The 15,344-nt window shown below is 38.8% G+C and overlaps 1 protein-coding gene across 1 annotated transcript in view; it reads left to right on the forward strand.

Moving 5' to 3' along the window:
• The window catches only part of LOC149173450 (uncharacterized), an 87,763-nt gene that overhangs the window by 25,557 nt on the left and 46,862 nt on the right, over window positions 1-15,344 (forward strand). The window contains exon 3 of the mRNA XM_089426701.1: window positions 3,713-4,006. Coding sequence (XP_089282827.1) covers window positions 3,713-4,006 — 294 coding nt within the window. The remainder of the gene's footprint in view (window positions 1-3,712; window positions 4,007-15,344) is intronic.

Below are 15,344 nucleotides of genomic sequence, written 5' to 3' on the forward strand. Positions count from 1 at the left end.
TTTTTCTCTGGAGAAGTTCCTTCTGCACTAGGAGGGTTGTCTACTCTTCAAGTGTTGGACCTTGGCGAGAATAACTTGGAAGGTAATATACCCTATCAATTCAGTCAATTGAAAGCTCTTTTTGTACTGGACCTTTCTAAAAATGCGTTTTCTGGAAAAAATCATCATTTTTTTGCAAGTTTATAGCAGTTGAGAATATTAGATCTCAGCTATAACAAGTTCAGTAGTAATATACCAAATAGTGATATAGGGAATTGTTCCAATCTCGAGCTTCTGGACCTCAGTTACAATCAGCGAAGCGGTGTGATGTCATCCAAAGTGGCTAGCCTTCATAACCTACAGTTCTACATTAATGTCTCACATAGTGCGCTCACGGGAAGGCTGCCTACTGAACTGGGAGGAATGCATATGGTTCAAGCAATTGACCTCTCTGCCAATAATTTTTCGGGAAGCATACCCAACCAATTAGTGAATTTTGCTGGACTGGATTACCTTAATCTTTCTTACAATTCATTAGAAGTCACAATTCTGACATAAATCGATCAACTTGCAGAACTTCAAGATTTGGATCCCTCTTTCAATAAGCTTTCCAGTCCCCTACCTCGCTTTATAGAGAAATTACAGAAGCTCACGGATTTAAACTTGTCATAAAATAACTTCACAGGAGAAGTACCATCGTTTGGAGCTTTCATAAAACTGAATGTTACATCATTCTTAGGAAACACTGGACTGTGTGGCATATGGATACAGTTACCTCATTGTAAATTGACGACAAGGCACCATCATGATTCCAAAAGAAGGGTAGTTATCTTGGCCACTTCGGTTGGTTTGACTTTGCTATTTTTATTTTGCCTAGCCTTCATGGTTTTGATATATTTTTGTAGTAGAAAGTCTGCATTGTGGGAAATATTTCTGCGAGATTAGGGAGGATGCTCAGGAGCCAACTCTGGGAGAGAAAGATTGTAAGTGAAGAAGAGGTGAATAGAGAAACTAATGGTTTCAACCCCAATAACCTAGTGGGACATGGCACCCGTGGGTTAGTGTATAAGGGCGTATTAGACAATGCCACAATCATTGCTGTCAAATTTATACAGTTGGCCACATCAGGAGGTGCATACAAGAGACTCATAAAAAAATGCAAGACGTTGGGCAGAGTCTGACATCGGAATCTGGTGAGAATGGTGGGCGTATGCTCAAGTTTGTAGGTCAAATATTTGATTATGGAGTTCATGTTGGAGGGAAGCCTGGATAAGAATTTTCATTGTAGTTGTTATCACTCAGGTTGTCCCTTGGCTCCTTAAGGGATACGACCGAGGTAACCACAAACCAATCTTTGGACTGCAGGTGCTAGCCCACCAGCAGTCAGAGAGGGCTCTCTCTTTAGGATTTAGTTTTGTTGATGATGATTTTAGGCTAGTTATTGAGTTCAAGGGGTTTTGTTTGAGTTTTGGTGGGAAGGATAAGAGGCAGGGATAGCATGAAAGTTTTAGAACCATTGGGCGTGGAGTCAAGGAGTGGGACTGTCGGTGCATTTTCTTAGTCACAAGAGGGAATATGGAGCAAGCTAGCTGCACATGAAACAATGATTCAAGCTAAAAGGATGGAATGAGGGGTAGGAATGAGAGGAAGTTAAGAATCTCTCGTTCAGCTTAGCAGAGGGAAGGTGAATGAGCTCTATCTAGGAGCAGTGAAGAATCCCTAGATAACTGTCAAACATGAGTGAATTAGGGGAAATATGAGCCATAGGGAATTCATATTCATTACTAATTCAGATGAAAACATAAAGAAACAACAGAAATTGAGCATAGAGTGCAGTTAAACAAGTTCTAAGCTAACCTTTCTTTCTGCTATTTAGATGGTGATACAGGTATGATAAAGAAATATATGAAATTGAAACAGAGATAAGAAGCACTTATTGAGTCATGTTGCAGCACAAGAATTCCACACTCAATTCTTCAAAAACATTAATACACAGCACACAGTCATTCCTCCAAGCTTTTCAGCAGTCTTTTATTAAGTAAAACATCAGGTATGCAGAGCGAGTCTCTCTTGGAGCTATACAACCAACCAACCCTTTAAACAGTGAATTAGGGTGGTTTTATAGATAAAATATCTACAAAATCAGATCCCAGTCAGATCTGCTGTAATAAGTGTCTTTAACCTAACACATGTCTGAAATAAATGCAGGAAAATATCCTCGAGCTGCGCTGGGTGCAGCTGTATCAAAAAAGAATTTAATGTGTTGTCTTTATGGCTCTGTGCTGGCCACTTAGCCATAACTGTGCTTTGGGTTTTGATCCATGCTCCTGAGTGGTTCTGAGGTGCATTAACTGTGATGGGAGAGCCTTGATTAAAGCTCCACCGTTTTCTTTGACTTTGTTGGAGGTCATTCAATGTTCACCTGCATTGGGAATAAAAGTTTTTCAATAAAAACATTCGACTGATACTCTTTGTCGCTTCCTTGATATGCTTTGGTACTGAATGTGCGCCTTTCTCACTTCTGATACTCTTTAAACTGTTGCATCGACCTTTCATGGCTGTTGTTCAGCCCTCTGCTACTTTACAAATTGTCTTTGCCCCTTTTTGAATGCTGCGCGAAGAAATTCTTGTCATTTTGCGACTTTCGGGCCTGCTGGAGGCCGAGCCATGAAAGGGCTTTCCATTTTGGCCTATTTCCCTTAGCGATGCGTGATTAGCGCTAGGCGCTAATCGTGCATCAAAAACTGCCTCAGATTTTCATTTTGGGCTCTCTAGGCTGCGATTTGCGCCCTTCGCGCTTTTTGATGATGACATCAGCATGACATCAGCGGTGGGTCCCAGTACGGCGGTGACGTGGCAGGGTTACATCAGCAGGGTGACGTCAGAAGTACAGCCAGGTGACGTGGCGGTACGGTGGAAGAGATGACGTGGTAGTATGGTGGCAGCTACGTGGCAAGGACACGGTGGTAGGAGGCCGACGCAGGATGATGACGTCAGCATGATGTATTGCTGACGCAGGAGGGGGGAAGGCGGTTTTAGGCACACTGCTTTTGTGCGCAGGCGATTTTGGAGGAGGGGGCTCCGCCACAGTAGTGAAAATAATTGGAGGTTGGGTCTGAAAATATTGTTGAGCATTCTCAAGGACGTGGCTCATGGAATGACATATCTTCACCATCACTTCTCTCTGGCCATTGTTCATTGCGATCTTAAACCTTCCAACATTTTGCTAGATGACACTATGACGACCCATGTTGGAGATTTCGGTATTTCACGCCTCATGATCTCGCCGCAAGCTCATGACGATTCAACAATAGCAGCCTAAAAGGACACCTCCAATCTTGTGATATGATATGTTAGCAACAAGTAAATACTGATACACTTGATTGATGAGCCATATTGTATATGGGATATATATGAGTCACTGATTTATAAAGATAATATATATAAATATTGATTATATATATATATATATATATATATATGTATATGTATATGTATATATATATATATATATATATGTATATATGTATATATATATATATATATGTATATATATATATATATATGTATATATATATGTATATATATATATATATATATATATATATATATATATATATATATATGTATATATATATGTATATATATATGTATATATATATATATGTATATATATGTGTGTGTGTGTGTGTGTGTGTGTGTGTGTATCTATATACATATAAATTGATTACAGAATATGGTATAGGAGGGCGGCTGTCCATGAAAGGGGACGTGTATAGCTACAACATCTTGGTGTTGGAAACGATCGCTGGAAAGAAGCCGACAGATGGAGTGTTCTCAGAAGAAGGGCAATCATTGCAAAGTTGGGTGAGCGATGCATTCCTCGAGAGATTGTTGGAGGTTATTGACATGAATTTGATGGAGGAGAAAAGAAAGGAAGAAGAGTATGAAGAACAAGAATCACATGATGTTATGGGGCATGGAATTGTTGTGTGGTTGGTGAAGATAACTGTGATGTGTAGCAAAGGTGTTGCAAATCCATTTGGGCACATCAATCCCATCATCCAGATTAGTGTTTTAGGGTTCATCAAATGCTAATTTCAGTTGCTACATGCCCTAAACAAGTCACCCCTTTGAATGCCTCCTTCCCAGAAAGTTTCATGACCTAAGACATCCAGAAATGGTCTCCAAAGGGACCAGCGCAGGTAGATACACTGCCAGGGTGCTCTACAGCGTAGGTAGATACACTGTCAGGGTGCTCTGCAAAGAACCTAAGCTCTCTTTAGGCTATGTTGGGCGAATTTGAGCGAAATCCAATTGGGGTTTGGGGAATATTCTTATCTCTCGGAGTCATCTAGAAGCTTCCCTCATTTATCTATTCCTATGAGCTCGAAAATGGATGAGGAATGAGTTAAGGTGCATTCTATCCTCTCATCCCTTCCTCCATGGAACTAATTCTAAGTATGGAAGGCCATTCAATGCCACCATTTATGACAAAACCTCCTTCATTCTCCTATAAATTGACCACTCATTTAAGTGATCAAGGGCTGGACTATGTTGAATTGTAAGGAGATAATGTTGTTATGAGATTTGGCTTTGAAGCAAGTGTTGTGATGCTACAAGTTTGTCATGCTTTTAATGTGATGTGGATGGGATCCAAGCTGGAGGAATGACCTTGAATCAAGCACTGATGGTTGTAGTTCCTTCTTCTATCTAATAAAGTGTTTGAACCTTTTTCCATATGTTGTGTTCTTTCATAATGCTTATATGTGTGAATTTCTTCTGATTCCTTTCAGTTATATTCAATGGATAGTATGCTTTGATCAGTTTTTGTCTTTTTTCATGTTTATAGGGTACTTCTCAAGCGGATTAAGTATGGGAAGGAGCGACGGAATCGATACAAGGGAGACGAGAGGAAAGCGAAACTACAAGTAGGCCTTCTATTTTCTTATCTTATCCATTGCTTATAGGAAAAGTCTAAAACACTTTCAACTGTTGTTCTAGGCATAGCTACTTGTATAGTGAATTAGTGTTTATCCGTAGATGTTAAATTCTCCAAATCAAATTAGCAACTCCGCTGGGGAAACTATCACCTTTCCTAGTAGCTTATTCACCTCCTAAGACATTCTTGTAGACCCTATTTGTGTTCATTGACTGTATTTCCGCTCTTTTGCATTGAATTTTGGTAAAAAATTGAGGTCAGATGACTCTTGAGTGACCTCTTAGAAATCAGAGCAGGCTTGGTTAGGGAACAGTTCTCTGTAGAGCACCCTTGAGTGAGAGAAAGTGCTCTGCATCGCAATTAGGCCCTCTTTGACCTGTGCTGATCAACCTTAGGTCAAATTCCCACCTTTGGAAAGTGATTTTGCCAACTTTTCTCTGTTTGATTTCTCGCTGATTGATCAATGAATGTCATGTCTCAGAGAACAATTTTTTATCTCCTTTGCCAACCCTACTTTGATTTGATTGATTAATGTTTCTTTAATTTTTTCTTTTTCATTATCAGTCTATAGTCAAAGTTAGAATATAGTTGATTAATCTTTGTTCAAAAGAAAGTGTCGTAAAGTCTTTTTTTCCTTCGAAACGGAATTGTTGTAAAAGTCTTCGTTCTTATTAAAGATTGATTGATTGTATGTGCATATTTCCTTTTTTGTTCATCATAAAACTAAGGGATTCGAAAATAAAAACGTGCATCATTCATATTGTAGTTTGTGAATGCTTGAAAGGAATAGATAGGGAAATTGCATTAGATGTGCTCTTTGCTTTTTGTAAAAAATATGATTGCTCTATCCCTACTAGCTAAGGATTTTCATTGTTAAATTAAATGGAAAGAATGCTTATCATATTAGTTGCATTTTAGGAATTGAAAACATACATCACCTAGTGAACCTTGAAAGGCAAATTCTAAAGAAGATCAACTTAAAATTTATTTGAATTTTCCTAATGGAGCATTTTCACATAACGAAAAACATTTAGAGGTCTAGGCTAGAGACATGTTCCGGCATCGTAAAACAAAGCAGTGGTCGCTAACTTGTCTGCAATACATCCCAAGTGTGATACCTCATTCCACATACGTGAGTATATCGTAGCTCGCCCACGTACCTTCAGGTATATAGGGCGGTGTTACAGTACGTAAAGTATATGGGAATGCTCTCACTGTGCGATTTTGCATTAGACAATGCTTATACGTATTGGGCCTCCACGTACTTTCAGGTATATATGAGAGGACAACACTAGGTTGCTATCCATCCTTAGGTAACCAAGTCGGATGCCTTGTACACTGTGATACACCGAACACAGCATTCGGGGAGATTGCCTACCCATACTTATCGGTTTGTCGAGAGGTATTTTGTAGTTCGCAGTTGCTTGGTAAACCTTTTTCCTAGATTATCCCTCTTTTGTTTTGTTATGTTACTTTGATTAAAATAAATTTAATTCACCATGGATAACATCCTCCACGCTCACTCCTTAGTTGATCTTAGGCTGAAACATATGGCGACAAATCCGGAGTCCACTGATCAAGGAATTCCTTTTGATGGGAATCCTAGTCCTTTTCCTCCATTTGGAAATATTGGTGCTCCATATATGGCTACATTGTCCCTTCCGGGATTTACCATTGGCTTGCCAGTATGGTTGTTTTCAACCTCCTTCGTTCAAAATTTCGTGATTTCTCCGCAATCGAGTACTCCTTGAACTAGAAAAAATCAACCTCGAGCTGATCCAAAAGTTGACCCGTTGCCTTCTTCCTCGGTTGTTTCTTCCTCCCCTTCTTACTCTTCGCCTGGTGAAAGTATTGGTACTAGTAACCAGGTGGCTAAGAAGAAGAAGAAAGGGAAGAAGAAGAAGAAGAACCAAATTCAGCAGAGGGGAAACCAAGCAACCATTGCTTTGAATGCAACATCTAATGAGAAATCGTTCGTCAAGCCTCACAAAGTTCGATATACATGCAAACGTTTTGTGGGAGACCATCTTCTTTGAAATTATTCTGATATTCCTCATATCTTAGAAGAATGGTCTTCCCGTTCACATCATCCTGTGTCATCAACTTCTGGAGATCATGCTCATGACACACCATCAACTAGCAGTAGTAAAGTTCATGGAAAAAAGGGTAAAGTTAAGTTTCCCTGTAGTTTATGTGAAGGGAATCACCCCATTCACCCTTGTCCCTATCTGGACGAAGACAAAAAAGTGTTGGATAACCGTCCTACTTCACCGCAACGACTTCCATCTAGTTACAGGAAACTCTCCCTAAATCCTTCACTAGTTGATAAATTGACTAACCAAAATCAACCGTTAGTCAAACCCACTCTCTCTGAAAGTGAATCCTATGAGTCTATTCCCGACCCAAATCAACAAGTCAAAGAAACAGTTGACCCAATTTCACCTTCAGTTAATCGTACCTTTTCCAAAGAGAGTGAATATGATACCACTCAGGTTCTTTTTGTCTCTTTAGATTCCGATGAGCTTGGGGGAAATCCTCCTATTCCATCAAGACAGGAGGAAAATCCTCCCGCACTTGTAACTCAAGGGGTTAATCCTTTTCCCCCCTCCAAGTAGTCTGGTCACTTCCTTTGATTGGAATCGACTGGTAGGATTTTGTCTTCCTTCTTTTGTGCCTTTCCAGATCATGGTACAGGTTTGTAATATGATTGTATCAGGCACTATTATAGATGAAGGTGCATCAGTGAGTATCCTTTCCTCAACTGCTTGGCAAGATCTTGGTTCATCGCCGCTTGTGCCAGTTACGCAAAACCTATTGTCTTTTAATAGAGGAACCATTCAACCATTAGGGATCCTTCCTCATTTGCCTATTACTTTGGGAAGAAAAATCGTTTATCTGAATGTGATGGTAGTCCCAGGCCCTTCAGATTACAACTTACTTCTAGGGTGTGACTATGTTTATGACATAGGAGCTATTGTTTCAACACTCTTTCGAGTGATTTGTTTCCTGCATGAAGGCAGAATTGTCACCTTTGACCAGCGTTCATTTCCCGGTCCAAATATGGCTCCCAGTCAACCATATTCCCTAAATGGTCCTTTTGTACCAATGGTATCATCCCCGCCATGGGTTAATTATGTGGCGACTCGTTCCATACCTACATCAACTGACGATCAATTTAGTGATGTTGTACATTATGTACTGGGGGCATTGGAACCAGATCTCAGTTTCCTTGATACAAATCCATTCTAGAGCATTGTTCTCCCATAAGATGAGAACCTCTTGGAAGTCATGACCTTGTATGGTTCATGATCAAGGATATGAGGACAGTTCCTAGTTTTGTGTCAACCTCGTTAAAAAATGAAACAAGGAATATGAGGATAGTTCCTGGTATTGTGTCAACCTCGTTAAAAATGAAACCAAGGATCTGAGGAGAGTTCTTTGTCTTGTGTCAACCTCGTTAAAAAATGAAACAAGGAGTATGAGGATAGTTCCTGGTCTTGTGTCAACCTCGTTAAAAAATGAAACTAAGGAGTTGAGGAGAGTTCTTTGTCTTGTGTCAACCTTGTTAAAAAAATGAAACAAGGAATATGAGGATAGTTCTTTTACTGTGTTAACCTCATTAAAAAATGAAATAGGTCCATGAGGATAGTTCCTTGTATTGTGTCAACCTCGTTAAAAAATGAAACCAAGGATATGAGCATAGTTCCTTGTCTTGTGTCAAGCTCGTTAAAAAACGAAACAAGGAATCTGAGCAGAGTTCCTTGTCTTGTGTCAAGATCATTAAAAAATGAAGCAAGGTCCCCTAGAGAAAATTTCCAAGTCAAGTCTTTGATTAGATCTCGTAAAATCCTAGTCGAGTCTTTCACTTGATCTCGTAAAAGAACCTTCATTCCATCCACCTGATAGCCACCAATAGTCTAATTAGGTGAATGTAATGAAGCTTAGGGGGCATGGACCTAGTGGTAAATTTAAGTTTCCCTGTAGGTTATGTGAAGGGAATCACCCCATTCACATTTGTCCCTATCTGGACGAAGCCCAAAAAGTGTTGGATAACCGTCCTGCTTCTCCACAACAACTTCCATCTGGTTACAGGAGACTCTCCCTTTCATCTTGCTCGGGGCATGTAAACCCATTTCATGCATAGTTCTTTGTTTCAAGCTTGTGTAAAAATGGAATTGAACTCAAGCATAGTTCTTCATTTCAAGCTTGTGTAAAAATGAAACTGAATTCAAGCATAGTTTTTTGTTTCAAGCTTGTGTAAACATGAAACTGAACCCAAGCATAGTTCCCTATGGTTCAAGATTGTGTAAAAATGAACCCATTTCCATTTTTAACCCTTATGATTTCCATTCTATCAGTCTCTTTCATCATATGAGCCTTGGTTTTTTTCATCCCATCGCCACCATCCCTTTGGTCGATCATACGCTTTCACTTGGTTGTTTTACCCTTTTTGAGGAATAGTTGCAATGAGTGGTCTTATGAGCCAGCGTCTTCACATAAATCAACATGTTTTGAGAAGTTCCAACATCACCAGGAACCAGTTGCTACCCTAGTCACCACTCGTTCCTCAAAGTGGAGTCCTCTTTAAGCTCTTTTCAAACTCTCTAAACATGAAAATATTGTCGAGCGCTTGTCCTTTCCAGCTCGTTAAAGGATTGGAAATGATATCTCTCTTGTATTATTTTATGCTTTTTTGGACTTGAGAGATTAATTTACGAAAAATAACTTGTGGAGTTTTCTTTTTGTCCCTTTTAAAACTCTCTAAACATGAAAAGGACCGAGTTATCTTTGTCGTTAAACTCGTTAAAACATCAAATAGTGACAAACTTGTCCATCTAGACAAGACCGAGTTTCACCTTTGCTAGACTCGTTAAAACATCAAATAGTGATGGATTCACCCAAAGGGTGAAATTATACAACAAGCATATGTTATCCTCCTCAAGCTTGATAAAAATAAAGAGGTACTGGTCAGCAATGATTGGGGAAAATGGGAAAACCACTTTATGGTAGAAGGTCGCTTTTGAACATGACACTTTCACTCCATCACTGTGACTATCTAGGTTGGGTTATTAGCTTGATGGTCATCACACAATTGGTCTATCATACCATATAGCACTTTGGTTTTGGATCAATGCTGCCAATTCATTCAAATTATTTGGGTTGGGTTATCTACTTGATGGTTATCACACTATGGTCTATCACACCATCCATTACTTTGGTTTTGGGTCAATGCTGCCAATTCATTCAGTGTCGCCAATATGTTCAAGAGAAGTCATCTTTTGCAATACCATAAACCTTCATTTTCATGACCGCCATTCCTGAACCTTGTGTTGTCAGTCAAATTCCATCTCTAAAATCACTACACTCGTTTCGTGTTGTTAATGTGGGATACATCAAGGACCTCCTGTGATGAATCGCTTCTTGTCAACATCAACACATTATCCAAGAAGTTGATTTATAAACACCCATTCAATACCTTGAAGCTTGCATGCATCAATGGCAAGATTCTCGCTTCCGGCGATAGGCATACATCAATCTCATTCAAACGAAATACTTTGTATGGTGTTCGACATCAAATCATCCATTCACACCATGCGGAATGTACTGTGGTACCTTGAGGATCATTATCATTATTGGTGATTTCTCTCGCATCTGTTAACAGCTAACATCATTAGCTAGTAATCAGATGGTGTCTTCCCATGTTCGACTTCAGATCACATTTCACATGGTTAGACTCGTACTTGAGCAAACTGTTGAACGAGATTAAAGACCCTAGATCTAGATTCATCCATCCGAGCTGTTAGTGTCAGTCTTTCCAGCCTTCCTCCAGTGATCAAATATGCTCTTACAAAGTGATTTTAAAGTGTCAAGGTCAAATTTTGTCATTTCAGTGAGTCTTCAAGCAAAATTTGGTCACTAGGCATTAGGTCTAGGGTTTGCTTTCACTCCTTCTAAAGTTGTCCAAATGTCAGTCCATGTCATCATTCAGCTGAGTCTATCATCATTCATAGGGTTGTCATTATCATCTCAGTGTCTAATGAGTCATTGTACACCTTGTTCATGCTTCAGTTGCGCCTAGGTAAGGTCATTTCCCTCTCCTAGGGTTTTGAAGGCAATTTCTCTTGGATGGTCAAATCATCGGCAAAACTTGTATCCTGATGTTCATACACCTTCCCCTATCCTTCATATACCTTATCAAATGCTTCCCATCCCTTAGATCCACCAAATTCCTCATTTTCGCACAAACCCTAGTTTCTAGCTACAACCTGGCAATTTTCTAGGTTTGGCCTGTGTTTTGCCCTTTTGGACCCCTTCCCCTTGCTCAATCTCTGAGATTCCACTTTCCCCTGCTTCCTAACATCCCTCTCCACTCCCAGAAATTTCCCCAAGAATTTAGAAGCCCCCTATCCCCTTCATTTCGCTCCATTTCGACAAAATTCCTTGTTTCGCACATCGGGACAAGTCGCACTCAAATGATGTTCCAGAGCAATAAAAGATGAATTTTGGAAACATGAGAGAGGTTTTCCTCCATAACGTGCCAAAGAAGAAAAACCTCCTTCACTTTTTGCACAGGTGTCATGGTTTTAGAGAAATGTCAAAATTGCAATAGCTAGATCCAAGGAGGTTGGCCAAGGCACTAAAACGACGGAAAAGGCCCGATCCACTCCAAATTTTGGCCAAAGCCTCTTTGACTGAGCATGGTACTTTATTGGGGACTCCCAGCCCAAATTTCAAGAAATTTGGAGAAAATTTTGTCAATTGTGAATTTTTTGTGCCAAAAACAGGTTTTCTCCACCAATGGGTCGCGCGCCGCGCGCGACCCTTTCGTTGGGCAACTCCATTTTGGGAAAACTCAGAATTTCTGGATTTGTCATGGAAAGTTACACTTGCTCAACCATTGCCAAGAAATTTCACCAAGTTTTGGGCCTCCAGAAAGTCAAAAAAACAAGCAAAAAATGACTTTCTGCCACATTTTTGACACACGGGAAGCAGTCTTGGGAGATTGCAATTTTGGAGGGGCAAATGACCACCAAATTCAGAAATTCCACTTTGGTTGGAAAGTAGACATCCAGAACCTTCCAACAAGCCCACTTTTGCCTCATTTGGACACCTTGAAGTACCTCAAAATTAGCTCCAGAGTAGCGCGACCCGTTCAGAAAGAGGGCGCGACCCGTTGGGCAGTTTTCATAGGAATTCATCTACAGCTCAGGAATTCGCCCAGCTTTGACCAGTTTTGACTTGTGATGGGATTTTTCACCCTCTTTGATGTAATTTATGTATTTTCATGTTGACATGACACTTATTTACCTACTCTAGAAGATTCATTCATGAAATAGCATACATTTAATGAATGAATTAGTTTCCTAGCTTATAGAGACAAGTTGTTTTGACTGGCTAGATTTTAGTGCTCAGTTTAGAATTGGTTGAAACAGCTCCTAGAAGGATGAGCTCGACCCCTAGAGGCAAGGAAAGGTGTTAGCTTGCCTATATTATGTATTTTCTTAGTCATTTTCAGAGGTTGGAGAGGTTGGACTCTTGAGGGAGAAAGCTCTATTGTATTACTCATTGTATCTCTGCAATTTTGGCAAAGGAAGAAAGACCAGGGTTTTGCAGTCCTTTTTGGGATTCATGTGGTTACATGTATTGATGGTGTGTTTCTCTTTGTACTTGTAAGTTTGTTATGTGATTCATCTCCTTACTTTTCCTTCTGCAAATTAGGCAAATGAAGTGTTAAAGTAGAATTCATGATTGCCATGCTCTGCTTTTAAGTTTGCTTAATATTTATGTTTTCATCTGTCTAAAGAGAACTCTTGAAGGTTTATTGCTTTCTTTAGCCCTTCACCGGTCATTCCTATCCATTCACTTAATTCAAAAGCATCAATACAGTCTCTTACCTTGCCCCAAAGAACCCCCTGCAAAAACTGTGTCCAATCCCCGCACCCAAAATTTCCTTTCCCCGATTTTCCACCAAAATCTTAAAACTTCCCAATTCAAACCTTTTATCAGTTTACTAGCCTAAAATCAGTGTTTCCTTATTGGCTATCTTGCCCTTTGAAGATCTTTATCGAGATAGACCGGAGAGAGCCCTCTCCTGCCCCGTAGGGCTAGCTACGAGGCTAAGTGGTTTGATGTTGCCTTGGAGTTTACCTTTTTCAACCTGAGGTGAAATTCCAAGCGCTAACACGGGCTACGATATCAGGAGTACTAAATCATATGTACAATGGCTTTACATTGATAGCCATTTCGATCATGGGTCTATATTTGTAGAAGAATGTTTATATACATGTAATGAAAGTTTATAAGTTGAGCATGGGTATGCCTCCCCTCAACAATTCATGTAACATCAAATATCATGATATATGTATTGTAATTGATGCAGATCACCATCCACTTCAATACGTCCTCATCACATCGTAAAGCATTTCATTCGACATTGACATTTTTCCAACTTCATGCTTTAGGGGCATCTGTTACAGATCCATTTGGGCACATCAATCCCATCATCTAGATTAGTGTTTTAGGGCTCATCAAACCCTAATTTTAGTTGCTACATGTCCTAAACAAGTCACCCCTTTGAATGCCTCCTTCCCAGAAAGTTTCATGACCTAAGACATCCAGAAATGGTCTCTAAAGGGACCACCGCAGGTAGATACACTGCCAAGGTGCTCTGCAGCGCAAGTAGATACACTGTCAGGGTGCTCTGCAGAGCACCTAAGCTCTCTTTAGGCTGCTTTGGGTGAATTTGAGCAAAATTCAATTGGGGTTTGGGGAATATTCTTATCTCTTGGATTCATCTAGAATCTTCCCTCAGTTATCTACTCCTATGAGCTTGAAAATGGATGAGGAATGAGTTAAGGTGCATCATATCCTCTCATACCTTCCTCCATGGAACTAATTCTAAGTATGGAAGGCCATTCAATGCCACCATTTATGACAAATCTCCTTCATCCTCCTATAAATTGACCACTCATCTAAGTGATCAGGGGCTGGACTATGTTGAATTGTAAGGAGATAATGTTGCTATGAGATTTGGCATTGAAGCAAGTGTTGTGATGCTACAAGTTTGTCATGCTTTTGATGTGATGTGGATGGGATCCAAGCTGGAGGAATGACTTTGAATCAGACACTGATCGTTGTAATTCCTTCTTCTATCTAATAAAGTGTTTGAACCTTTTTCCATATGTTGTGTTCTTTCATAATGCTTATATGTGTGAATTGCTTCTGATTCCTTTCATTTATATTCAATGGATAGTATGCTTTGATCAGTTTTTGGCTTTTGTCATGTTTATAGGGTACTTCTCAAGCGGATTAAGTGCGGGAAGGAGCAACGAAATCGATACAAGGGAGACAAGAGGAAAGCGGAACTACAAATAGGCCTTCTATCTTCTTATCTTATCCATTGCTTATAGGAAAAGTCTAAAACACTTTAAACTGTTGTTCTAGGCACAACTACTTGTCTAGTGAATTAGTGTTTATCCGTAGATGCTAAATTCTCCAAAACAAAAGGGGATCCCCATGAATGACAGACCCTTCGAGAGGTTGATGCATCCCTGGAGTAGCTAGTTTCCAAAATCAATAAGAGTTCAGAAAATAGGTTGAACCATCTTAGACAGGTGATGGACCAAACCATTTCATAATTTGATTAGGATATGTTTGTGGAAGAAAATGATTAGATTAAGTTACTCCATAGTTAACCTATATATGAGATTATTTCACTTAATGTGGATGACATAAAATGGTTAGATTATATAATTTTTATTTTATATGTGATTATATGTAAAAGGAGTATGTGAGATTATTTCACTTAATGTGGATGACATAAAATGGTTAGATTATATGATTTTTATTTTAGATGTGATTATATGTAAGAGGAGTATGTTTTTAGGAATTGGTTATTTTTTAGTTAATTAGTCTTGTATATTGATATGGATTGAGACAGTGCTCAATTAGTTTAGTATGTAATCTAAATAATTTTTTTATTTTAAAATAATATACATGTATTTATGTGTATCATTATTTAATTAATATAAAAATGTTTTCTAAAATTCTACATTATCAATAGAAGAAAATGATTTGATTAGATTATTCCACTTAATGTTGATGACATAACATGATTAGATTATATAATTTTTATTTAAAATGTGATTATAAGTTAGAGGAGTAAGTTTTTAGGAATTGCTTAGATTTATTTAGGCTTAGAAAGATATTTTTAGTGAATTAGCTCTGTATATTGATATGGGTTTGAGAAACCACTCAATTAGTTGATTATGTAATCTAAATAATTTCTCATCTTAAAATAATATACATGTATTTATGTGTATCATTTTTAAATTAATGTAAAACTCTTTTTTTTAATTTCTAATTAAAATATGATAGTTTTGTTAACCATTCTATTCAAATAACTTGGTTTTTTAATGTCATT

The sequence above is a fragment of the Pinus tabuliformis genome, chromosome 4_2, assembly GCF_031772625.1.
Source record: "Pinus tabuliformis cultivar Carrire ecotype Pingquan chromosome 4_2, CPIR1, whole genome shotgun sequence".
In the NCBI taxonomy this organism is placed as follows: Eukaryota; Viridiplantae; Streptophyta; class Pinopsida; order Pinales; family Pinaceae; genus Pinus; species Pinus tabuliformis.